At 42.7% G+C, this 26,520-nt stretch overlaps 1 protein-coding gene across 2 annotated transcripts in view; it reads right to left on the reverse strand.

The window, feature by feature from the left end:
* Positions 1–26,520, reverse strand: part of acox1 (acyl-CoA oxidase 1, palmitoyl) — a 36,665-nt gene that overhangs the window by 2,046 nt on the left and 8,099 nt on the right. Inside the window, exons 3-13 of one of the 2 annotated variants that reach the window (XM_056279617.1) lie at positions 22,613–22,773; positions 21,353–21,460; positions 20,483–20,602; positions 20,260–20,375; positions 18,624–18,793; positions 17,237–17,399; positions 13,190–13,380; positions 7,556–7,735; positions 4,312–4,417; positions 1,183–1,326; positions 70–276 (exon numbers count right to left, since the gene is read on the reverse strand). In XM_056279617.1, coding sequence (XP_056135592.1) covers positions 70–276; positions 1,183–1,326; positions 4,312–4,417; positions 7,556–7,735; positions 13,190–13,380; positions 17,237–17,399; positions 18,624–18,793; positions 20,260–20,375; positions 20,483–20,602; positions 21,353–21,460; positions 22,613–22,773 — 1,666 coding nt within the window. The remainder of the gene's footprint in view (positions 1–69; positions 277–1,182; positions 1,327–4,311; positions 4,418–7,555; positions 7,736–13,189; positions 13,381–17,236; positions 17,400–18,623; positions 18,794–20,259; positions 20,376–20,482; positions 20,603–21,352; positions 21,461–22,612; positions 22,774–26,520) is intronic. The other variant, XM_056279618.1, reaches the window with a different exon arrangement.

Raw genomic sequence — 26,520 nt, forward strand, 5'->3', positions numbered from 1 at the left:
ATGGAAAATTAAGCTAAACACCATAGGAACCTGCCACTACTCTTTGCCCCAGGGCTAACCCCAACTGACCTCTGTGCAGTTGAGGGGAGAGCTACGGGCCCAGTCGAACATATGTTCGTAAACATTTCCATCGTATCGTCCCAAGGACGAGTTCAGCATCTGGTCACGGTAGTCAAAGGCATCTACCAGAGCTACGGCGTTTGGCCTCAGCTGAGACAGCAGCTCCTTCAGCCGGACAGTGGCCTGCAGCACCTGAGGCACTGTAAGCAGAGCTGCCTGTGGTAAAGTGAAAGATAGAGATAGAGAGAAAGTACATTTAACAATAGCAGGGCTGTGGACTGAGAAAGGCATTTATTTGGACAGCTTCAGCCAACAAAAATCAAATAGTTCTGATTTTCCAACTTTTAAAAGGTGAAGTCAGACATTTTTATATTTGCTTGAAGTTATCAGCTTAAAATAAGTCTCATGTATTGCTAGTATACAAAAATGTCTCCGATGGTTGTGACTTGCATCTCATTGCACAAAGCCCTTGTTTTGTCCGCTGGGAGACAATGAGGGCCTTCAGTCCAAACGGGAACACAGCTCGTTGCTGATTTCTCATATGGATGTGGTCACTGTGACGGACAGGCTGTGCAGTATGTGGAATATGCAAATTATTGCAGCAGTTCTATAGTCTGGATAAAGAAAGATTTTAAGGGATTTTCAGCCTGGAATACCACCATTTAGCTTCTAAAGTTGTATAACTTAGTGAGTCAAACAGTTACTGTACCCTTCCATAGTGTTGGATCAATATTCTATTATGGAGAAGTTTACTTGTACTTTACTCTTTAAAGTTCTCCGTGTATTTATATTGTCCTGGACTGCATGAGGAAAAAGGTCAGAATCAGGAAGTGATAACTACAGATGTCTTCATGCTGAAACCCCACAACTCCTCAGACCTAATTTTCTTCCTCAGTTCTGAGCCGATGGCTGAACATGGATTAACTGCCATTGTGCCTGCTCTTCAAAATTGATATGACATGTATTGCTAATATAAAATCATGTACTTTGAGTTCATTTTATCAGATGGCAAAGTCCCAACCTTGACAGAAGCAATGCATTCTACTTGCGTTTTGTAAACACTTTGTTACAGTTGTTTAGAAAATGTGTTGTTTATGTAAAGTTTATTATCCTTATTATTACCTGTAAGAAGTCTCCAGAGTTCTGTGCAATGCCGTGCAGGGCGTAAAGCAAAGCTAGGGTTGACAGCACTGAGTGCACCGCTGTGTCTCCAATCTCTCCCAGCTTTGCTAAAAACAGCTTCACCACAACATAGTGACAATGGGCCTGGAGACAGAGAGGATGAGGACTTCAGATTTCAGATTTTGATATACTTTAATGATCCCTGTGGGGAAATTACACTCTACATTTAACCCATCCTAGCTGTGTTGCTAGGAGCAGTGGGCAGCCGCTGCGCAGCACCTGGGGACCAACTCCAGTTCGTCTTGCCATGCCTTGGTCAAGGGCACAGACAGGAGTACTAACCCTAACATGCATGTCTTTTTGATGGTGGGGGAAACCGGAGTACCCGGAGAAAACCCACCGCAGACTAGGGGAGAATATGCAAACTCCACACAGAGGATGACCTGGGATAACCCCCAAGGTTGGACAGCCCCCAGGTTCGAACCCAGGACCTTTTTGCTGTGAAGCGACAGTGCTAATCACTGTGCCACCGTGCCACCCCAAGATCTGGCTCCAACAAGCTTAACCAAAGCAGTAGTGGTCCTGAAAGCTCATCTGACACATCCCAAGTTTTGCCCCTTTCTCCATTGCTCTAATCACAGCTGAGCAACTGCTGCTAGCCTCCATGACCTCGCTTGACCTTCCTTGAGTACTGTGTGTCCAACACATATATGTGAATGAGAACATCGTAGATCCAAGATGGTTAAAAATATATGTCTGGTTACACCTGATATCCCAATCGAGCAGATGGCATCTATTTTTTTAATCCATTTTCAAAACCGAAAAGAATTTTGTTAGATGAATGAGAATGGTGGTAATCAGAATCTGTAATTACATTCACATCCATGTCTTGAGAGGCATGTAAGTACTTGATAGTCTTGGGAGAGAGATCCCTCCTCTGTTGCTCTCCCTGAGGTTTCTTCCTATTTTTTCTCTCTGTTAAAGGGATTTTTTTTAAGGAGTTGTTCCTCATTCCATGCGAGGGTCTAAGGACAGGATGTTGTGTTGCTGTAAAGCCCCTTGAGGCAAATTTGTAATTTGTGATAGTGGGCTATACAAATAAAATTGACTTGACTTGACAAGTTGATGTATAAAACAGGGAAGAACAATTCAATGTTTGACTAATTTTTGAAAGAATGAGTCAAGAGAGCTGCATCCTAAGAAGCCTTCTCTTTGTCGTGCTGGGACTAATAAAGTCCTGCTGCAGAACTGTGCTAAGGACTATACCAGTGTGGGCTGCAACAGAGCAATACCACATGGCCAAAAGTATGTTGAAACCCCGTCTAATTAATGGGTTCGGCTCTTTCAGCCACACAAATTCCTAACAAGTGCATGAAATCACGCATACAGCCATGCAATCTCCATAGCCAAACACTGGCAGCAGAATGGGCCATACTGAAGAGCTCAGTGACTTTCAATGTGGCTCTGTCATAGGATGCCACCTTTCCTCTGAAGTGGAAACATCTCAGAGCAACAATAGTTCAGCTATGAAGCGGTAGGCCACACAAGACCACAGAATAGGACTGCCGAGTGCTGAAGTGTAGCACATAAAAATCCTTTGTCCTCGACTGTAACACTTACTACTGAGTTCCAAACTGCCTACAGAAACAACATCAGCACAAGAAATGTTTGTCGGGAGCTTCATGAAATGTGTTGCCATGGCTGTGCAGCCATACACAAGCCTAAGATCACCATGCACAATGCCAAATGTCAGCTGGAGTGTAATGACCATGGATGACTAGACTCGCTAGCCCTTGGCTAATGGGTCGGACCCTTTAATTGACAGGTTCGCAGAGTCGTCCGTGGTGTGGGCTATCCGGGTTCGATTTCCAGCTACGGTGGTTGCTGGATACCCCCTGAATTCACTACATTGGTGTCAGAAGTGGGATGGTGAGATCGTGAGGCCATTGGAACACGTGCGCTCACAGGTGTGAGGGAGCTGATATGCTGAAGCATGGGGACATGTTTCCTGAAAGAGGTGGGTAGTGTAACAACCACAGATGTGTAGACTAGCTAGCCCTTGGCTAACAGGTCAGACCCTTTAGTTGACTAGTTGGCACAGTCGCCCGTGGTGCAGGCTATCCGGGTTCGATTCCTAGCTGCGACGGCGGTTCCCGGCTGAATTCACTACATTGGTGTCAGAAGTGGGATGATGTGACTGTGAGGCCATCGGAAACTGAAAAGGCTTTTACTCGAAAACAGAAACCAGCTTTTCAATACAAAATTGGGGATATTAGGAAACTTGGAATATTTTAAACAAGGTAGACTGATATTATTCAACTTCCCTTTGTAATGTCGATAAACGATGATGGTGATAATCACTCATTTTTATAACCAAAGCCATAAATACCATAAGTGGAATGTTACTTGTATTTCGTTTTTTGGTGGGGATTTTCTACCCTTTTCGTACCAATTTCACATGTCCAATTCCCTATTCGCCTGAGTCCAACCATTGCACTGCTCCTACAGTGGCAAGGTCTAAACTTCCATGAACATCCTCTGATACAGATATAGCCAGCCATGCCGCTTCTCTCCACCTGCTGGCTGCAGGCTTCACCTGGGGTACATAGTGTCTGCTAAGGCCCAAACTATTTCCCCCACGTCCAACTGTAGCTGTACAGGCTGCCCCAGCACCTTTAGGAGTCTCTAAACTGCAATGGTGCAACAAAATACTCCTACCAGCTCTCCATTCACAATCATGGCCAGTTGTTTTCCTTGTGATGCTCAGCCAAGCCGTGGACAACACCAACTGTAAACCCTCATGTTGGCGTGCTAGTGAATTAGTGTACTGCACCACGCAAGCACCTGAATGTTTGTTCTTTTAAGCATTCTTGACTGTATTGTTTGGAATGATCATATAATGGAATAAGGATTTAGTAAATGGAGTGAATGTACAGTAAGGGGGAATGGAGTGAATGTACAGTAAGGGGGAAAATTTGACACGGACCATTTTTTTAAATGGTCCATTAACATTAACTTCATGCTAATATTCAAGCTGGCTGATTACCCTGGGGCATACTTCAGCCACTTTCTACAGTACTTATTTTGGAAAATTTTTGCATACACTCAGACACGCAAAGCTAGACTTACATCTGATGCTCTAACCAGGTCTATGGCGCTGTTGTTCCAGGCATCCTCCTGGCTCTTCCTGCGCTGGAGCTCCTGCTGGATGCTCTTAGCTGCCAACTCCACCAGCCTGCAGATGCAGAAACACAATCCTCACTATGTAGGGCTCAGCGTTTTCGTTTTTTTATTTTTCAAAGCCATCCACCATGCCGAATTTCGCCAAACGAGGACACTGTTACATAACCTCACATGAACAACTTTTAAATCAGTGGAAACATAAAATCTGGGTGAAAATCAGTTTAAACCGATCTGCTCCTTTTAAAAAAATCTGGGTATTTTGTGGTGAAAATCGGTAAAAACCGAAAACGATGAGCCTTGTCACTATGACACCATCTAGTGGTTCCATTAGAATAAACAAATCACTCTAAGGCATCGACAAATACAAGGGCCTCACCTTTGACTTGGTGCTTTAAGGATAATGGTGGCTTTCAGTTGACTTGAAACGCAACACCATGTCTATCATTTCTGAAATTTGAAACCACTGGTAGGTAAAGTGAAATGCCCTTTTCATGAGGACAATGTCACTGAATTAATCTGAATTCTCATATGCTAATGCTCCAGGAATTAAATATGTGAAGGAAAGGATATGTTAATCAAAAAAAAAAAAAGAGGAGAAATTAATTCCACTCGCATCATGCCTCTGGTGTCTCACTTGGCAGGCCACCGTATCTAGCCTGGAATGGCTCCTAGGCCATCTGTGCTTTACCACATAGCTGACACTGACTGCCAGATGCATTTAGATGCAACTTCTGCCCAACAATACGCAAAGATGTGATGAGGACAACATAAAAAGTCACTATCTGAGAGAGGGGGGAATAGTGCAAGAATTACCTGTGGCTGAGGGCAGAAACCCTAGCTAACACAACACCAGATAGGCCAGGACATTAATGATGATGGGTCTGATGAATAAGAGTAATACAGATACACAGCCCTATGCTTCTCTGTCTACACTGAACCCCCCACCCTGAATCTCCCACAGACATTTTAAATCTTAAATTTGCCGACTGCTAACATTATAGCTGACTAATAGTAAGGAGTCCAGGGGGCTAAAACAAAGCACCGTGACAACAGATATAATAAATGTGTACCTAGGCCTATGTATAAGACTGAGTGTCTTTATGCATGCTCAATAATCCAGGTGAGAAAATCAAAGTTGAATCAGTTCATCTGGACACAACGTTTATTGAAAGAAATGTTTCATCACTCATCTAAGTGACCTCATCAGTCTAAACTGACTGCAGGTATCTCTACCCTTGTAAACAATACAGTGGCATAACGATCGGTTTCATATGCAAATTGCCATGACTATTAACTGGAGAGTCAATGGCAATGTGTACTATTCACAGAGCATTTGGGAACGTTTGCAATCACACCATTGTAAGATGGCGACAGATGTACTCTTAGGCACCCCTCTCGGTTTAGGGATGGTCGTTCCCTCTTCACATAGATGGCCTCTTTGACTCCCTATTCAAACCAGTGTTCCTCTCTATCAAGGATGTGCACATCCTCATCCTTGAAAGAGTGGCCACTGGCCTGTAGATGGGTGTAGACTGCGGAGTCCTGGCCTGACAAAGTAGCTCTTCTGTATTGTGCCATCCTCTTGGCCAGCGTCTGTTTAGTTTCCCCAATGTACAAGTCACTACAATCCTCCCTGCACTTAACAGCATACACTATAATCAAGGCTCAGCGTTTTTGGTTTTTATCGATTTTCACTGAAAAATACCCAGATTTTTTTAAAAGGAGCAGATCAGTTTAAACTGATTTTCACCCAGATTTTATGTTTCCATGAATCCAAAAGTTGTTCCTGTTCATGTGAGGTTATGTAAAAGTGTCCTTTTGTGGTGAAATTCGGCATGCTGGATGGCTTTGAAAAATAAAAACCGAAAACACTGAGTCTCGACTATATTGCTCTGTTTGTGATGGGGGACCCGATCCTTGGGGTGGACCAATTACTGGTGCAGCATGTTTTGGGGTTTGAAAGCAACTGACACACTGCGTTTGGAAAATAACAGTCTCAACTGTTCCGACACTCCTGCCACATACGGAATCACCACTGGTTTATGCTTAGGCAGCTGTTGTCCTTCTCCTCTCTTCGATCAGCTGGTGCACTGTTTGGGCGTCTTCCTGGCTTTGACAAACGCCCAGTTAGGATAACCACACTTAACCAGGGCTTGTTGAATGTGGGATTTCTCCCCTTCCCTGGCCGCTGGGGACATTGTCAGCTCGGTGGTACAGCATCCTGATGACTCCTAGTTTGTGCTCCAGTGGATGATGGGAGTCAAACCTTAAGTACTGATCTGTATGGATTGGTTTACAGTAAACACCAACAATCAAATGTCCCCCATCCTCAATTGCAATTTCACAGACTAAGAAGGCTAACCTGTCATTTTTCACATCATCCCTGGTGAACTTGATGTGGTTGTCCACAGAGTTAATGTGGTCAGTGAAATGTGTTACGTCCTAAGATTTAATTTTAACCCAAGTGTTGTCCACAAATCTGAACCAATGAGTAGGTGGTGCCCCTGGATAGGACATTAGGGCCTTCTTTTCCACTTCTTCCTTAAACAAGTTGGCCACTACAGGTGAGACTGGGGAACCCATAGCACATCCATGTCTCTGCCTATAGTACTGCCCCCTGTATGTGAAGTACATGGACCGAAGACACAGTTTCAGGAGCAGACTATAATAGGGTGGTCCTATTGCTAAGTGTGGTGTCATTTTGTAATTTAATATGGACTACCTCTACTGTTTCATCAACAGGAACGCATGTGAAGAGACTTATCATAAGAGACCATTGTTTCATCCCTCTCCATAATGCTGTCCCTCACCCTATCCACAAAATCCAGTGTTCTGAATGTGATGTTCATTACTGCCTACCAACGGGTTACGAACAGATGCAAGACTGGTATAAAACGGAGAACTGCTAGGTAAGGAAATAAGTCAGAGAAGAAAAGGTTCAAGATTTCATTTTTTCCTTCTTCCATGACTCAGTCTCCATCCTTTGCTCCATCTCTTATCTTCTACTCTACAGCCCATACTTTTTGGACTTTGACTTTGTAGATCTCAGTATACTCCTGCACCAACACAGTTCAATTTTATCGTTGCCAAAACTACATTTTGCTGTTGGTGGCAGTGTCTGCAAATTTACATTTGCACAAAATGCCATTGAGGAGGAGAAAAATGCAGGATACAGTGAATGCAGCCTTACTTGGCAGCTCGTAGCTTGTAGACCTCTACCAGACTGGCCAAGTCGTTGATATTGACCACGGTTGGTCTAGCAGAGACGGGCCGGGCCTGGACCCTCTGCTGTTCGGCATCATTCAGGTAAGACACAATGCCATTCAGCCGCTGGCCCGCCTGTACCTGCCGGTAGCTCTTTAAAAGGTATCTGTATGTGTACAACAGAAAGGGAATACAAAAACATGGGAGAGGTTATACAAACCAATAAGATAGAGAGGTGGGTAGATGTCCAGCAGTAGGACTGGGAAATAATTCAATTCAGATCTTATTAGGAGACACCATTTTTAAAAAAATCTAAATTAGTGATAACGAGATACTATTACCTAAAATGTCTCATAAAAGAAGGTCTGAAATATTTAAGTGAGCATTATTTGAAAACTAGTTTTGGTTTGATATTATACTTTACATTACTGAACAGTTAAATGTGATGAACCAGAGCACCTTTTGCAAGAAGTTCTAATAACTGCATTCGAGCCAGTTTTCAATCCATTTCCAACAAAGTCTAGTTGGAGTCTGGTTTTATAAATTTCCATTCAACTATCCTGATGTGATTCTGGACTCTCAGGTACAAGCTTCACATTTGCTTATTGACTAAAGACACAAAAACCATTCCACTGTATATTAGGGTATACCAAACTCTCGTACTTTTTCTGACTCATTATACATTTGTCTTGAGTGTCATAGTACAAAACCACTACAACTACTATTTTGAGATGTATATTGACACCTGCAGTCTGTTTCTTCCAGCTGAATCGGGTGGATACAGTGTCACATTTTCCCATTAGTGCAGTTGTGTTTTATCTTTCAAAATTTAAAGCGAACTATAATTTATTAACAAAAGCCAGTCATTCCCTTTTAAAATTTCCTGATCAATTTAAATTCCCTGATCAAACATTTTGATTCAGATACAACACTTCTGCACTGTTAAACATGCAGCATCGCAATTACCTGCATTTGTGCATTATGTTTATTGTTCTTTGTTTTGCATACCAACCTGTTATAATATATGAAAAAGAACGTATACTTACCATAAACTTCAAAACGGCATATTTAAAACAATGTTTTGCTTTACCTTCCACAAAGAAGAGAATGCCCTAGCACTAGAACGACCAAGCCGGTCATTTTGACAGTTTTGGATTTTCAAAGTTTAATAACTTTGCGAGGAAAAAAAAAGATACAGACCTGCCCCCCCCCCAATGCTCATAAAATTGCATATATTTGCATTAAAATGAGTTTTGGATCAATTGCAAGGGGGAAAAAAAGTTATAACATCTACCTAAAACGACCATGAGCAGTCAAAATGGTCACTCGTAATTTGTGCGTGATCGTGTGCGTCATGTCACTATTTATGAAGTGTGTTGGTCACATCATTTCCTTCGCGAAGTTCATTGCTCTGTCCTAGAAAAAAACTAGCATTCTCCAGTGCAGAGAAATAGTCCAAATTTGATTTTTGATTATTGTCAACATATCTGGTTACAGACGCCATTTCAGACGCACCATGACTACCACCGAGGTGTTGCAGTATTTACAGGCATTGGACAGCAGTGCTTTTAAATTGTTTGAAAGATAGTATTAAAGTTGTTAAAATGTTAATTTTGGTGTCAGTCGTTTCTTAACAGACATACTATGCATTATCTCATTCCAGTGCAATATCTCATCTCATATTAATATCCATCCATTCCATCCATCCATTATCCAAACCGCTTATCCTGCTCTCAGGGTTGCGGGGATGCTGGAGCCTATCCCAGTAGTCACTGGGCGGCAGGCGGGGAGGTACCCTGGACAGGCTGCCAGGCCATCACAGGGCATCATATCGATATCTCATACCAATATCATATCAATATATCAATATCTGCAGAAATAGTGGCAACCACTGCAGAAATAGTATAAATAGTGAATAAAATAGAATAAAACAGAAATAGTGGCAACCACTGCAGAAATAGTGAGGGAAACAGCTAGGAAGGTACTTGGTGTGTCATCAGGACAGAGGAAGGAAGACAAGGAGACTTGGTGGTGGAATGAGGAAGTACAGCAAAGTATAAAGAGGAAGAGGTTGGCAAAGAAGAAGTGGGATTGTCAGAGAGATGAAGAAAGTAGACAGGAGTACAAGGAGATGCAGCGTAAAGCGAAGAGAGAGGTGGCAAAGGCAAAGGAAAATGCATATGATGAGTTGTATGACAGGTTAAACACTAAGGAAGGAGAAAAGGACTTGTACCGATTGGCTAGACAGAGGGATCGAGCTGCGAAGGATGTGCAGCAAGTTAGGGCGATCAAGGACAGAGATGGAAATGTACTTACAAGCGAGGAGTGCGCTGAGAAGGTGGAAGGAGTACTTTGAGGGGCTGATGAATGAAGAAAATGAGAGCGAGAGAAGGTTGGATGATGTAGGGATAGTGAATCAGGAAGTTCAGTGGATTAGCAAGGAGGAAGTGAGGGCAGCTATGAAGAGGATGAAGAGTGGAAACGCAGTTGGTCCTGATGACATACCTGATGACTACAGAGGTATAAAGTTGATCAGCCACAGCATGAAGATATGGGAAAGAGTGATAGAAGCTAGGTTAAGAGGAGAGGTGACGTTTAGCGAGCAGCAGTATGGTTTCATGCCACGAAAGAGCACCACAGATGCGATGTTTGCCTTGAGAATGTTGATGGAGAAGTATAGAGAAGGCCAGGAAGAGTTGCATTGTGTCTTTGTAGATTTAGAGAAAGCATACGACAGGGTGCCAAGAGAGGAGGTGTGGTATTGTATGAGGAAGTCGGGGGTTGCAGATAAGTATGTAGGAGTGATGCAGGATATGTATGAGGGAAGTCTGACAATGGTGAGGTGTGCGGTTGGAATGACAGATGGGTTCAAGGTGGAGGTGGGATTACATCAAGGATCGGCTCTGAGGCCTTTCTTGTTTGCAATGGTGATGGACAGGTTGACGGACAAGATCAGGCAGGAGTCTCCATGGACGATGATGTTCACGGATGACATTGTGATCTGTAGCGAGAGTAGGGTGCAGGTTGAGGAGAGCCTGGAGAGGTGGAGGTATGCACTGGAGAGAAGAGGAATGAAAGTCAGTAGGAGCAAGATGGAATACCTATGCGTGAATGAGAGGGAGGACAGTGGAATGGTCAGGATGCAAGGAGTGGAGGTGACGAAGGCATATGAGTTTAAATACTTGGGGTCAACTGTCCAAAGTAATGGGGAGTGCAGTAGAGAGGTGAAGAAGAGAGTGCAGGCAGGGTGGAGTGGTTGGAGAAGAGTATGAGGAGTGATTTGCGACAGAAGGGTACCAGCAAGAGTTAAAGGGAAGGTTTACAGGATGGTTGTGAGACCAGCTATGTTTTATGGTTTGGAGACAGTGGCACTGATGAAAAGACAGGAGGCGGGGCTGGAGGTGGCAGAGTTGAAGATGCTAAGATTTTCACTGGGAGTGACAAAGAAGGACAGGATTAGGAATGATCATATTAGAGGGACCGCTCAAGTTGGACGGTTTGGAGACAAAGCAAGAGAGGCAAGATTGAGATGGCTTGGACATGTGTGGAGGAGAGATGCTGGGGAAATTGGGAGAAGATATTGGGAGAAGGATGCTGAATATGGGGCTGCCAGGGGAGAGGAAAAGAGGAAGGCCAAAGAGGAGGTTTCTGGATGTGGTGAGGGAGGACATGCAGGTGGCTGGTGTGACAAAGGAAGACACAGAAGACAGGAAGAAATGGAAATGGATGACTCGCTGTGGTGACCCCTAACAGGAGCAGCCGAAAGTAATAGTAGTAGATATCAATACCAATATCTCATATCAATGCAATATCTGAATAGGGTAACTTGACAGAATACAGAGTTTAAAAACTGTGGTGGTCAAAATGACGCCCATGGTCATTCTAGTAGTTTTTAAGTTCTGGTCGTTGTTTGGGACTGTTTCAATATGTATTTTTAGTTTTTTTTTACATTTCCCGTTTTATAGGCCTTGTTACATTTGTTAGATTAGCAATATGTGTTTTCCATTTTGTTCTTCAGGTAATATTTTTACTTTGTCAATTTTGCTATTCAAGTTTGACCATGTCTCTCTGAAGTTTAAATTGTTTAAAAACAATATTATAGTTGTTAAAATGTTAATTTTGGTGCCAGTTGTTTTCTAACAGACATACTAACATATGCAATGCATTAATATCTCAATTGGGTATTTATCTTGACAGAATATAGAGCTTAAAAACTGGCAGTCATTTTGACTGTCCATTGTCATTTTAGGTAAGACTGAAATCCTTGTCGTTCTAGTGCTACACTCGTTTTCGTTTCTTTTGTTTTCTAAAAACATTGGGGGGAAAAAATTGTATTCATCCATAATTCATACAAGTTTGACCCATAATCCACGGTGCTTCCTACAGTTGAACCAGATCTGGGTCGGATCACTTTCTTCCTCCATACAGGCAGCTTCAGGATTCTTCCTTAAACAGGTCTCAGTCTGATTGTTTTGGTCAGCAACCGAGCACGACTGCTATGAGTTCCCCTGCCAAATCTGTCTGAAATAACCGCTCTAAATGAGCTGGGTTTGAAAACTGGCGATTCTTTCAGCTGAGGGAGGAGTGCTGGTGTGTGCCCTTTATTTTAGGTGTGTTAGGTCTACCTCTGAGTGTAACCATGGGTGTAAGTATGTACCCATCTATTTCTATGCTTGTCTCTTCATTTTGTTTTGTCTATCTGTTTGTTTGACTCAAGATATATCACATAAAAGTGTTGAGGGGATCAGCAGATGTGTGCCTGTCCGAGTAAGCACTTGTGTAATTAAGACTCATATAATTGCGTGCCCACGTCAGCATTTGAAAGTGAGCTCTCAAGTGCTTACTCTGGTATGTGGCAGTTGGGGCAGGGACCAAGGGAAGGTTGCCACGACTGCAATATGCACCCTAATTACCCTTCTTTCACAACTATGTGTATTTCTTAGTATATTGAGTAGCAGCCTTTAAGTTGAATATATGAGCCAGAAACAATTCATATCCAGCCTGATGTGGGAAAGCCTGAAAAGCATATTTGCTTATTTTACCAACAGTTGGACTCCTCCCTGGAAGGAAGCATTAGCTACTTAGGCACCGTTTGAACTGCTGCCATTTAAAAACAAGGAAAACCAGACACCTACTATATGTGTCCCTTGTGGCTTAAAATTTTTAACACTGTCCCAGCAAGTTGGGAACACATGTATTTCTGTGGGTGAATGTCACCATTTGTACTGGCTGACATCTCCACAATCTAACTGTAGATTCTAAGGCTGGATCTCAGTAAGAAAAGAAAGGGCCTCAGAATGTAGACAGGAAACAAGTCAGCTGAAAACAACCCAGAGGCAGCAGATTAATGAAAGCTCATCAGCCAAACACACAATGTTCTTCAGTATGTACAGTATGTACAGTCATTCACTATCAGAATACAGATATGGGATCAATGTTTTCACCTTTAACCTTATGAAAGTACAGCTTGTTCTTACACAAATGAGAATAGCATGAGCATCAGACAATGCTGAGTGTCTCAACTGACAAACTCAGACCTATGAGGCACACAAAGCAGCACAAACACATATAAATTGCAATTTCCTCATTCATATCCATATGCATCAGTCCCATTACATACCTCGCTGTCTGCAGCATCATGACTGTGTTCTCCCCCTCATAGGTGCAGGTGGGAGTGAAGGTGACATAAATGTCTGGTAGTGCACTGCTGCGGGAGTAACCATGGCCACCACAGGACATACGGCATGCCTCGATTCCTGAACTGGCTGTCCAGGTGGTGAATGCCTTCAAACCAGCAGACAGGGCATGGAGCTGGACACAAATGAGGGGGAATGATTATGAGTTACTCCTGCTAATGTACAACCAGAGATGGGGTGTGAGACCATGTGTATAATCAGCAGACACATCAGAAAGACATGTCTTTCAGCCAGTCATTCTGGCCAATAGTAATACCGATATTTTTTGTTTCATTGCAATAACAGGCAGCACGGTGGCGCAGTGGTTAGAGCGGTCGCCTCACAGCAAGGAGGTCCTGGGTTCAAACCCCGGGGTGATCCCACCTTGGGGGTCATCCCAGGTTGTCCTCTGTGTGGAGTTTGCGTTTCTCCCCGTGTCTATGTGGGTTTTCTCCGGGTGCTCCGGTTTCCTCCCACAGCCCAAAGACATGTAGGTCAGGTGAATCAGCAATAGTAAATTGTCCCTAGGTGTGAATGTGTCAGCCCTGTGATGGACTGGCAGCCTATCCAGGGTGTCTCCCCGCCTGCCATCCAATGACTGCTGGAATAGGCTCCAGCATCCCGCGACCCTGACTGGGATAAGCGGCTTGGATGATGGATGGATGGATGCAATAACACAAAGTTTCTTAGCTTTTACCTGTTGAATTTACCTATTATCTAATACCCTTTTCCCACTGGCCAAAAAACCCGCTAACATCCGCCTTTTTACATTGATCAAAGGGACATTAGCAGGTTTTTTGGTAAGTGGGAAAAGGGTATTACTGTAACTGTGATGTTTGGTGCAGATGTGGACGTCTAAAAAACACTACTTTATTAGCTTCTGTCCTGATTAGTTACTAAAAACTTGACTATTTCCAAATGTCTGCATTCACTGAAGGAGATGAGCACAAATTACTTCAACATAAATGGAAAAAACATGTGACATTTATTTTGTCGTAACACTTGAATATCTTTGCTTTTGCATTTGTTCCACAAAAGGTCAGTTCTTGAAAGCGTCCCAGTAAAATGCTGACCATCACACTGTAAAGGGCGAAAATCTGCTCCATTCAATCGTAACAAAAAGTTTTTAAAAATGCATATGAAGTTAAGATAGCAACTTTATCCATTCAAAATAGTCTATTAGTTGTCACACTGAAACAGAAATAGTGCACGCTGCAGACATTTCTTTGGAGGCTGTATCAAACCAATCTTTCCTTCAACGCCTAAAGTTGTTGTCAGCACAAAATGAATGCATCATATTGGTGCAACATACGCATAATTTGTTATCTGTCCAAATACCTAAATATTATTTCTTTAGCAATGACTGGCGATACAGATAAGCTGACTGATATATTGTGCACCCCTGATATGTATACATATGTGTTCATCCTTGCCAACCATACACAGTCCCCTGAAATGAGTGTGTCACCTAGAAAATCTCATTCAGTTAATTTACCCATTTACAACCCATCCAGTTACCAAACCTATGCAGTGCTGGTCAGTTGGATCTGCCAATGGGACTAAGGCACTGCATTCAATCAGCCAGTCAACATGCCAGTTAAGATAAGGCAGTGGTGCCCAATCTTAAGTGCCATGGAGGGCCGTGTGTATGCAGGTTTTCATTCCAACCCAACACTAAACTAGAAGAGGGCACGCAGCAGGGTGCAGATCCCTGCCAGGCATATCTCCCCTTTGCCAGTGTTCGAACTTGGCAACAAACCACCCCTTTTTTCACCTACAAGAAGGGAAAATGCGGAGGCGCTGCCTGCCTATCTCTCTTTCTCCGGTGCTTGGACTTAGGTGACAAATCAGCTATATATAAAACAGGTTTTTCAAAGGTTTTGAATCACCACAACCACGAGAGGTCCCTGATCATACTCAAAGTCATCACTGTGCAGAAAAATTATTAGGCTGACAGGACCAGCAGTATGCAAGATAAGCAGTGGACAGATACACGCACACACGGACAGAAAAACTAGTGTTTTTCCTGTCTTTATAAGACTTTTGCGTAGCACCCCAGTAGATTGAATGGGAGGTATTAATGTTTCTGCTTCAGGTGTGGGGAGATGGCGGCGCGCACTCACGTTTGCAGCGGCCTCACCCAGTACTGGTGTGGAAAGATGGTGGCTTAAACTTAACGTTTGTGGCGGCCTTACCCAGTGCCGTCCATGCACTGCCTTCGTCCGATGGCTGGGAGAGCTGGTGCTGGATCGGCTGGGGGAGCTTGGTCTGCTGAATCCTGTGGGCCCGGGGACCGCGGCCCTGCCCGAAGAGGAAACACTGAGGGCGGTTTGACAGGACGAGGAAGCGGGGCAGGCTAAGCTAACTGCTAGCCCATGCAGACCGGCAGTTCTGATAACACCGAGGGTGGTCTGGTGGCGGCCTTGCCTGGCGTTGACTGTGTTTTTGGTGTCATTGTGTGGAGTGAGAGGTGGTGTGTCGAAGGTGTCTGGCTGGGAGAGCCGGCGTTGGATCGGCTGGGGGAGCCTGGTCCACTGCCTCTGGTGGGCTCAAGGATCATGGCCCTGCCTGGAGCTGTGCCCAAAGGGGAAACACCAAGGGCGGTTTGACAGGATGCAGAAGCAGGGCAGGCTAAGCTAACTGCTAGCCCATGCAGATGGCAGTTCTGACAGTCATCCTGGCTGGCGTTCGCTCTCTTGGACAGGGAATATTTTTTTTGTGGTTATGTTGCATATGTTTTTTCGTAGTTTTGCAGTTTTTTTTTTGTAGTTTGGATACATGTGTTGGGCCCTGTGATGGCCTGCCGGCCTGTCCAGGGTGTCTCCCCGCCTGCCACCCAATGACTGCTGGGATACGCTCCAGCATCTCCGTGACCCTGACAGCAGGATAAGCGGTTTGGATAATGGATGGATGGATGGATATATGTATTCTTGTAGGTTTTGGATATGTCTTTGTGCTGCACTACTGTGGGCTGGGGGAAATTAAATTTCATTTCATTTCACATACACAAGTACATGAAATGAAATGACAAATAAATGTTCCTGATTCCTGATATGAAACAAGTTTTTAATATGCAGCATTCAAGCTAAAAAATAATCTACCTTATACAAACGTTTTGCCCATCAGTCTGTGGATACGCGGCTTCCTAGGCGGACCTTCGCATGAATGCAACCAATATGAACTTGCACTTTCCAAAAAGAAAAGGTTTGCTATACGACCATTTCGGTCTAACTCTAACCCTGTCTTTATTTTCATAATATAATAAAGCTGGGTAAACCGTTTACAGTCACGCATGCGCAACTAACATCTATGGTTGACTCAGATCGCGCAGCGATAAGATTATGCAATACTTTCTGTTTTGACTCCAACCTAAAAGAATTTGTCCCTTTATAACTTTTGGATTTTTTTGGATTATTAGAATTCTTTTAATAGCTTTTGATCATGTTGCTGCCCGATCTGAGTCAACCGTAGATGCGAGTCGTGGATGCGCACGGATCGGGCAGCAACAGAGAGCAGCATTGGTCAAGCGAGGTAGAGAGTGAATGAAGAGAGGGAGCAGCGATAGTGAAAACAAACATTTTTCGAAGGTTTTGAATCACTGCAACAATGAGGTGTTCTTCATCATATAGTCCTAACTGTACACAAAAAAATGTTAGGCTGATGGGTCCAGTGGCGAGATTAGCCACACACACACACACACACACACACACACACACACACACACACACACACACACACACACACACACACACATATACACATGCACACACGACCAAATGCAAATTCCCTCCAGGCTATCCAGCTAACGGGGATAACCAGCTGATTTCATTGATTAACACACCTTCACCCACAAGGAAGACGACTTATCAGCGAAATTAGCTGGATGTCGTGTAAGGTTAGAATAAAAACCTTAATACACATGGCCTTCCATGGCACATGATTGATCACCAATGACATAATAAGGAGTGAGAGCATATAGGACCTTTATGTACCTCAGGTAGTTCACTGAAGTCACCCTGGCTGATGTCTCCAGTGATGCGGTGATAGGTATTGTTCATGTACTGGCCGACAAAGTGGAAGGCGTAGGCAGTGGCCAGCAGAGGGAACAGCTTATACTGCTGTGTTTGGTAGTCCAAGATCTGGGGCTCCGGCTCTCTGCAGAAGAGAAAATACACATCTTACTTTTCAGTAAAAACTCAAACAATAAAGGTGGATGGAAGATGTGTATCCAAAAAAAATCCCCCCAAAAAAATTCTTTGAATACTTTTGGTTAAAAACTACCGTTAACCTCAGCTGGGAATGTATAATGGCACCAATGAAGTGTTAATTTGTTTTTCAAGGAAACCCCTTAAAACAGCAATCTCAAAAGTAAAAATGTTTGAGAACACACTTGCTCATTTATTTTGCAACTCGCATCTCTGCTGTTAATTTAATCTGCTGTTAATTTGAAGTGTAACATGACTGCACTTATCCAACATTGATCGATGACAATTTAACCCTTTGACCTCTGCGATAGAAATGGTCTGCCAGTGCCTACATTGGTATTTTTGCTTGCTGTGTTGTCATTTCTTCGGAGTATCTTCAAATGCTTAATATCCCAAAAATCTGTACAACCTAAGCTAAATGTTATGCAAGTCGGTAAACGATAACTGATAAAAGTATTGAAATTGTGTCAAATAAAAAAATACAATAAGACGTTTTTCATCAAATTTTACTAAATAAACACACAAAACATATTGATCCAAAAAAATTCTGAATGTAGGAAATTATGTAAATTTTTTAGCTTTTGAAACATGCTCATTTTTATGAGCAAACTGCAAAGGCGTTTTGATAGTTTCATCTGCAATAGAAATATTTCATCGGATTTGGCCATCAGATTCATGGGCAGCCCCCTGCTTGCCACCCGCGGATCTCCCAAAGGTGGCAAGCAGGGGGCCACCCGTGGGAGGTGCATTTTCAAAGGGTTAAGTCCAAACAAAATCAACCAGCATATATGCTGATTAATAAAGGGTGCTCTATTGTACATTTGGCATGCCAGAATTTGCATAGCAGAATATATTAAATGAGCCATCAATTCAACCCATTCATGTTCTTCCCCATTGGTTTTGCCTCATTTGAACAGATTTAGGTAAGAAAGATCCATATGGCAAAAACCTAATTGAGTTATGTGCCCCAAAAGCTGGCCAAATACACTTGTTCATAAAGTAAAAAAGGTGTTGTTTATTGACCTCAGTGCACAGGCATGGGTTGTTTTGTTTATTCATGCCACATACATGTGTGTTCTGTGCAATGTTTGAGTATCTATTTTTGTTTCAATGTTTTAGTGTGTGTGTGTGTGTGTGTGTGTAATAATACATGATTACAGAAATAATTACTAACCCAGGGCGGATTTCAGACTGGTGTCGGACAGTGCTGTAGCGGATGGCAATTATACAGGCCTTAGCGAGGGTGCGGGCTGACTGGCCTACGATCATGGAGCGGATGAAGACCATGGTGCCATAGGTCAGTTTAGCACTGGGTGGCTTCACGTAGCTACCATCTGGCTCCACCTAGTGTCAAGTCAAGTCAAGTCAATTTTATTGGTATAGCCCAATATCACAAATTACAAATTTGCCTCAAGGGGCTTTACAGCAACACAACATCCTGTCCTTAGACCCTCAAAGGTAGTGGACAGAATGAACGGAACAAATTCATTCTGACAGTAACTGCCAATCTTTTCACCTGCCCTCTGCAATGTTGCTCTACCCCTAAGATGAATTGCGTTAGAAACTGAAGACACTTATGATGTTGAACTTTCTACAAACATCGGTTCTACAGGACAAGCAAAAGAAAAAGAAAAAATCATATACAAACCAAAGATTAACCTCAAATACACACATAGAACAGATAAACCTGCAGGTTTGTTTAGAACATAAGATGTAGAGTTTACTGTGTTAACAGTTCTCTTAACTATACAGAACCAAATGTACTGTGTAAGAACCATATGTGCGGCATCTAATAGATAGATAAGTACTTTATTGATCCCGAGGGGAAATTAAGGCATTACAGCAGCTCACATCACAAACAACGACAAAATTAGTTACAACAGAAAATAGACATCTGAAACATTATATACCACAAGAACAGTCCAGTATAATTTAACATCCCCCAGCCTGACTCTGATCCCCCCGATCGAGCCAGCCAGAGGAGTTGCACAGTCTTATTACAGCAGGCAGCAAAGATCTCCTATAGTGCTCCTTGGTGCAATGTGGTTGCTAAAGGGGCTACTCTGCTCTGCCACAGTGTCATGTAGGTGATGGAAAGGATTGTCCATGATGGCCAGGAGGTTGGTTCTCATCCTCCTATTGGCCACTTTCTTTAGTATCCATAGTGACACCAAGGACAGAACCACCTTGTTCAGCCTCTTGGTGTCACCCTCCTTCATGCTGCCCCCACCACGTACAGCACTGCACTGGCCACCACTGACTGGCAAAACATGTTCAGCAGAGTCCTGCATACACCAAAGGACCTGAGCCTCTTCAGGAAATGAAGCCAGCTCTAGCCCCTCTTGTAAAGGACATCTGTATTACCAGTCCATTCCAGTTTATTGTCGAGCTGCACCCCCAGGTACTTGTAGCTCAGGACCACCTCCACATCCTCTCCCTTGATGGAAAAAGGAAACAAGTGGACTCCAGTCCTCCTAAAGTCCAACACCATCTCCTTTGTCTTGCTGATGTTGAGTAGCAGGTGGTTCTGCTCACACCACTCAAAAATACTGTCCACCAGTCCTCTGTGCTCAAGTCTCCTGATAATCTCCTGCACCTAATATGTGCAATGTCATGTTATGCAGCACATGCATGGTAAACTTGCATCATTTAGTTCAATAAATCAAAGTGCTGTCATCAAACCACCCATTCTCATCAACCTGTCCCATCCCAGGTCTGGTCAGCTGCATCATATTTCATAACTGGGACAAAAGAGGAAAATCAGAAGACCTCATAACACTGTATGGAGAAGGCTAAAGTCACAAGCTCACCTTGGCATATTTCATAAGCATGTTCTCACGTGGGATCCGTACATTCTTCAGTTTCAGGTAGCCATTATCTACTTCATCAAAGCCAAACTTGGGACCAATATCTCCAACAGTAATTCCTGAGAAAGAGCAAACGGAGGAGTGGAAAGAACCAAAAGAGAAAAGAGTATTGACCACCAAATCCACATCCAGGGCAAGATCTCAAAGATCACAGAGAAGTGGTTACCTGGCAGCGGTTCATGGGTGCTCATGCTGCGAATGGGTACTATGAAGGCATGCAGACCATGGCACCTCCCCTGAGAGTGAAGCTGAGCAAGGACTATGGCATGATTGGACGTCTTTCCAACTGTAAGGATGGGACAGAAAGGGTAATGCTATAGGGCAGCGGTCCCCAACCCCCGGGCCGCGGACCGGTACCGGTCCGTGGGTCATTTGGTACCGGGCCGCAGAGAAAGAATAAATAACTTACATTATTTCCGTTTTATTTATCATCCGAGTCTGAACGATGTTTTATTTTGAAAAATGACCGGATTCCCTCTGTTACATCCGTCTATGACTCACTCGGCAGAGAGGATGTTACTCATGTTATGTTGTTGCCGCGATGTTACGAGGACGCTGCTAATAAAGTTGCATACGAGTACACAGTGGATTCACGTTTATTATTATATTTAGAAAATACCACAGTTTTTATGCCGGTTGTATCATTTTATTTTGTGTATTTATCCGCCACACCTTAAAGGCCGGCCCGTGAAAATATTGTCTGACATTAAACCGGTCCGTGGCGCAAAAAAGGTTGGGGACCGCTGCTATAGGGTATCTATTCCTTTCTAAACTGTTTTTCTTCATTTATAGATAACCAAACAAAAAAGAAACGTCACCAAATTTTTCCAAATTTGTCGGTTTACATACTTAAACATCATCTGCAGTTAACAAATTCATTCAACTAACATTCGGCCATGCCAAAGCAAACTTCTTGTTCGTGTTCTGTGAATTCTGATTTGATGTATAAACATTTCTGCATCATAAAGCCACTTGCATTATTTATGTTGAGTCTATCAACCCATTTAAAAAAGGTTGTTGTGTGTAGGTGTCTTACGTCCTCCAGGCCACCATTTGATGGAGCTGATAGTAGGACTGTTCAAGACAAATTCCTGTGTGGCTGGGTCATACGTGGCAGTAGTCTCCAAACCTCTGAGGTGAGTGCCTAAAAAAAGTTAGTGCCCAAAAGCCCACACACACACACACACACACACACACACACACACACACACACACACACACACACACACAAGCATGCATCCGCATGTATGCATGAACACGGGCAAACATACACACAAGGAGCAAACAATAGTGTGGAAAAAGTGATTAAAAAAAATTAAAACTATTGGGAGAGTCCTCATTGTTACAATACTACCCACAAATGCCATAGTCACAGGAGACTGCATGAGTGGCAATCAATTATAACTTTTAGTTGTGACACATTTTAAGATAAATCATTGATCTAAAAAGCAACTAGGGAAAAAAAAACACTGATTGGATGACAAAATACAGAATAGCTGACATATCTTACAAAAATACAGTAAAATATATTTAGCCAAATTAACTGATTTCTGATGAACTAATGAATGAAATGAACCGATTCCACGAGTTACAACGCTATTAAAATGTAATGGTCCTTGAAGGCGTATGACAGATCTCAAAAGCCATGTAAACTACATCATATCATTGAAAACAAGTGGTGCAAGATACAACAACAAAACATCAAACTGTTTAGTGTCAGATCAAATAATTTGAACAATTTTTGACAAAGTTGTAGCCAAAAATTTTTACCTTTTTGTGATCTTGCCCCAATTACTTCCAACATTTTATCTCCTGAAATGTTTTTCATTTGCTATTGCCACTTTCCTATATAGTCATAAACAAACAGCACCAAAAACAACACCCCTTGGGGTACGATAACAATCCATTTAATACTGTTCATAGTCAGCACTTATGCTTGACTGAGTATTTGCAGTTATTAGAGAACATGGGCTCAAAGTAGCCTTTTCCTGACCAAGTACACATAACATTTCAGTAAAAACAAATAACAAAAAGGAGCTCGGAGTCAAGATGAGAGAAGGTTAATCCTCAAAGAACTATGCAGTTCACGCCACCAGTGTTGGGCAGCCAGTGAGCATGGCAGCTAATGGCATTGAAAATTTCAAAGGCATTGGCCATGTAAAGTGATGGTCCACTGAACAAAACCACAAGCCAAGGAATGTCTCTGAAAATCACAGATAGATATCTGGGAGCTTCAACTAAGAAAAATAAAATAGCCAGCCTCTGATATTTGTCCTGCCGGTCTGTATAGCTTTACCGTGGCCTATCTCAGTCTGAGCGTAGGTGCCGATGATCTCCAGATTCCAGGCAGGCATGAAGAAGCGGTCCATCTGCTCTGGGGTGGCCTGGTTGAGCAGGGTGGGCAGGAACATGCCCAGATGGAGATCCAGGGGCTCCGGTCTGCCGCAGTGCACACAGCTGGGCCGGCAGATCAGGGTCAAATGGTACAGAAAAGTAGGAAAGGAGGAAAGATAGTATGTGGGATTGCAGAGAGGAGATACAAGTAGGATTTTTTTTTTTTTTAGATTGGACTCAACCATTGAAAGTCCAGCCCAGGGGGACCGCAGACAGATAAAAAATATGTTTGGGCAAAGTTTGAATATGTTGACAGCAGAGACAATGTGTTAGCATTTCAGTTGAAAGTTTAAGGGAAATGGATAGTTGAAGTTTTTGGAAGCGTACAGCACAGAAACAAATGAGAAGAGGGAAAAAAAAACTTGTGAGCAATTCATGCAAAGTAATCAGGTGATGATTTAAAACCCCTTTCTTAATTCAGGAAAAGATGATTATCTCCTCCGTTCATCTGTGATAACCTTATTACACTGATGATTAACTCATGCGTTGCATGCCATAACCCTTTGAATCTTTGTTGATTAAATACAATTAAACACATCTGAGTAAAGAAAAATGAAGGACAAGCAAGACTGGTTTCGATATGAACGTGTAAAATTTAACATGACAACTTTGTCCATGCCCATGTACCACCAGCCATTTTCTCCATGTCAGGAGCAATGCGTGAAACCTACTATGGCTTTTAAAATGAAAGATAACAGTAGGACCGGAGAACTTCTTGGGGTTGTGACAAGGCAGTATATGCTCTTTGATAGAAAGCACTCAAAAATACATAGAAAAACTTCGGCAAGAAACACCAGAGCGTATTTTATGATGTTCTGTATTTAGTACTGGCAAATGAAATGAAAGGATTTTTAACAACTTTTTTTTCACTTCAAGATGAGTGCCTTGGTTCTGCGTTCATCTTCTTCAATTTTATAAGAGTCAATTGGTATGAGGGGATGTGAGGTTATGACATAAGTTCTGGAGCCGTGTTAGTTTCTCTGGAAAGGAAAAACAGTCCAAATTCAGTAATTCATTACATTAGACCAGGGGTCCCCAACCTTTTTTGCACCACGGACCAGTTTAATATTGACAATATTCTGGCGGACCAGGAGAGGGGCAGGGGGTGGGTTAATAATGACCGGAATATAGGTTTGGCTTATAAGTCAACAGTATCATAACAGTGGCTTCAGAGTATGCATCCCCCATTGACTTGCTCATGTTTTGCTGTATTGCAACATGGAAATTCAAAGAAAGTTGAGTTAGTTCATCTGGATACAACATTTATGGAGAGAAACGTTTCATCACTCATCTAAGTGACCTCTTCAGTCTAAACTGACTGCAGGTATCCCCACCCTTATAAACAAGACAGGGGCATAACGACCGAAACCAATGATCAGTTTCCTGCAGTGAGTTTAGACTAAAGAGGGCACTTAGATGAGTGACGAAACGTATCTGTCAATAAACACTGTATCCAGATGAATTGATTCAACTTTCTTTGATTTTCTTACCTGGATTATTGAGTATGCATAAAGACAACATGGAAATTAAAACATTCAAATCTGATTTTTTTTTTCCAACTCCTCGACAAGTTTTCAAAAAAGTTCTCTATGGTGTCAAAATGAAAGAGAGCATCCAGAGGTCTTCAGAATTATATCAAAAATGAAAAAAATTGGGCGTCTGGGTGGCGTAGCGGTCTACTCCATTGCCTACCAACATGGGGATCGCAGGTTCGAATCCCCATGTCAACTCCAGCTTGGTGGGGCATCTCTACAGACACAATTGGCCATGTCTGCAGGTGGGAAGCCGGATGTGTGGCTGTGTCCTGGTCATTGCACTAGCGCCTCCTCTGGTCAGTCGGGGCACCTGTTCGGGGAGGGGGAATAGCGTGGTCCTCCCTGTGATATGTCCTCCTGGTGAAACTCCTTACTGTCACTTGAAAAGAAGCGGCTGGTGACGCCACATGTATCGGAGGAGGCATGTGGTAGTCTGCAGCCCTCCCCGGCTCAGCAGAGGGGGTGGAGCAGCGACCGGGATGGCTCAGAAGAGTGGGGAAATTGGCCGGATACAACTGGGGTGAAAAATGGGGGAACCCCCCCCCCCCAAAAATTGTGTGGTTGAGAAATACTCATCCACTTTGCATCAAAAATTGGGTCAGTAGTATTCATTTGTTGTTAACAAAGTGAACCTATACTGATTTTCAATCCATCTGTGTTCAACTTTTGCATAAGAAATATCGCCGACGCTGTTAAGTCTGCCTGAGGAACTTCAAGATGAAGACAATCTTGGGAGGTGAATACTTGTGTACATAAGAAAAATAAGTAATTTCTGAAAAACAAATGTTCTTGAGTAAAAAAAACAAAAAACAAAATTGGCTTCAAAAATGTTTTGAATTTGTGTTGCTGAAAGGAGAACATTTTTCAGTGTATTAAAATGAGGACAGTTGTCAGAGGCAATGTGAAGTTCAAGGGAGGTGAACACTCCCTGAAAGGCGCTGTAGCTGGCTTGGCCTAGATTACCTCTGACCAGATTTCTGGGCCTCTTGGATAACAAAGGGACATTCAGGGACTTTCAGACTAAACAAAACGTCTGAACTAAAGACAGGCTGGGTCATTTGCAGAAAATAAAAATGACAGGAATTTTGTTGTTATGGCTCTTTAATGAAAAGTTTAGGATGTGCATCACCAGTGAATTGAAAGGAAACATTTAAAGATAAATTCAAACATGGAACGCACCACATGGTAAAAAGGGCAAAATAACAGGTAAACAATCTTTGTAAAAACAAGGTTCAAAATATTACATAGATGCAAATTTGTGAAACCATATTTTCAGAAGTGATTTGAAAGATGGTACAAATCAATCAAAAAATGAAGGTGCGGACAAACCTTGGGAGTGAATAATCTGAGTTCAGAAAAGAAGAAAGTTGTGAGATGGGAAAAAAGGTCTCACAACATGAGTATGGGAAGTCGTGATTTTAGAAAAGGTTGGACAACTCTTTGAATCTGACCCAGATTCATTATTTTAGTACGCTACATTCAGGCTATGAGAACATTTCTGCCCTGCTAATAAGTAATAAGGCAGAAATGTTACTGGTATGGTCACTCAGGAGCTACAATCTTAGCAAATGTGAGGACTAAGCAGAATTGATAGATAATATAGAAAGCCAACAAACAACAACTTGGGGTTTTTACAAGGCAAAAGAGATCTGTCAAACTACTACAATGATTCACCAGTCGCCAAAAAAAAAAGAAAAAAAGAAAAGAAAAAAGAACAACTAATCTTGGATCGGAACAGTTTGTCTCAAATCCTACATAAATAAATGAATTAAAATGAACTGCTCATATCTGATCTTGCCAAAATTAAGTAACACACAGCAGATAATGCTAGTGTGAGATTGTGATTAAAGACCATGAACAGAACAGAGGACAAGTTAAGGTTGAATACAGGACTGACCGTGTCCCAGCTCAGTTTGGGCATAGGTGCCCAGGGCCAAGAAGGACTCTGTCAGGGGGACCCATTTCTGCAACTGCTTGGGGTCACACTGGCTGTACAGGGTTGGGAGGAACATGACGAAGTGTAGACCCAATGGATCATGGTGGTTGCCCAGAAACACACTGGGTGAAGGGAAGGGTTGAGATCGGGTAGTTAAGGCTTTGACTTGTCAGTCTAACAACTCAAGGGGACTTTGGCATTTTCTTAAATGTCCTGCAGTCCACTGAAGGCTCTATCTTTTTTTTTTCCAACAGCATGTGTTCACCTACCCATGACGGTTAAGAATGTGCTTAAAGGGAAACCATCACAATTTTCAACATCACCCCTATCTCTCTCTCT

Source organism: Lampris incognitus, chromosome 5, assembly GCF_029633865.1.
Source record: "Lampris incognitus isolate fLamInc1 chromosome 5, fLamInc1.hap2, whole genome shotgun sequence".
Lineage (NCBI taxonomy): Eukaryota > Metazoa > Chordata > Actinopteri > Lampriformes > Lampridae > Lampris > Lampris incognitus.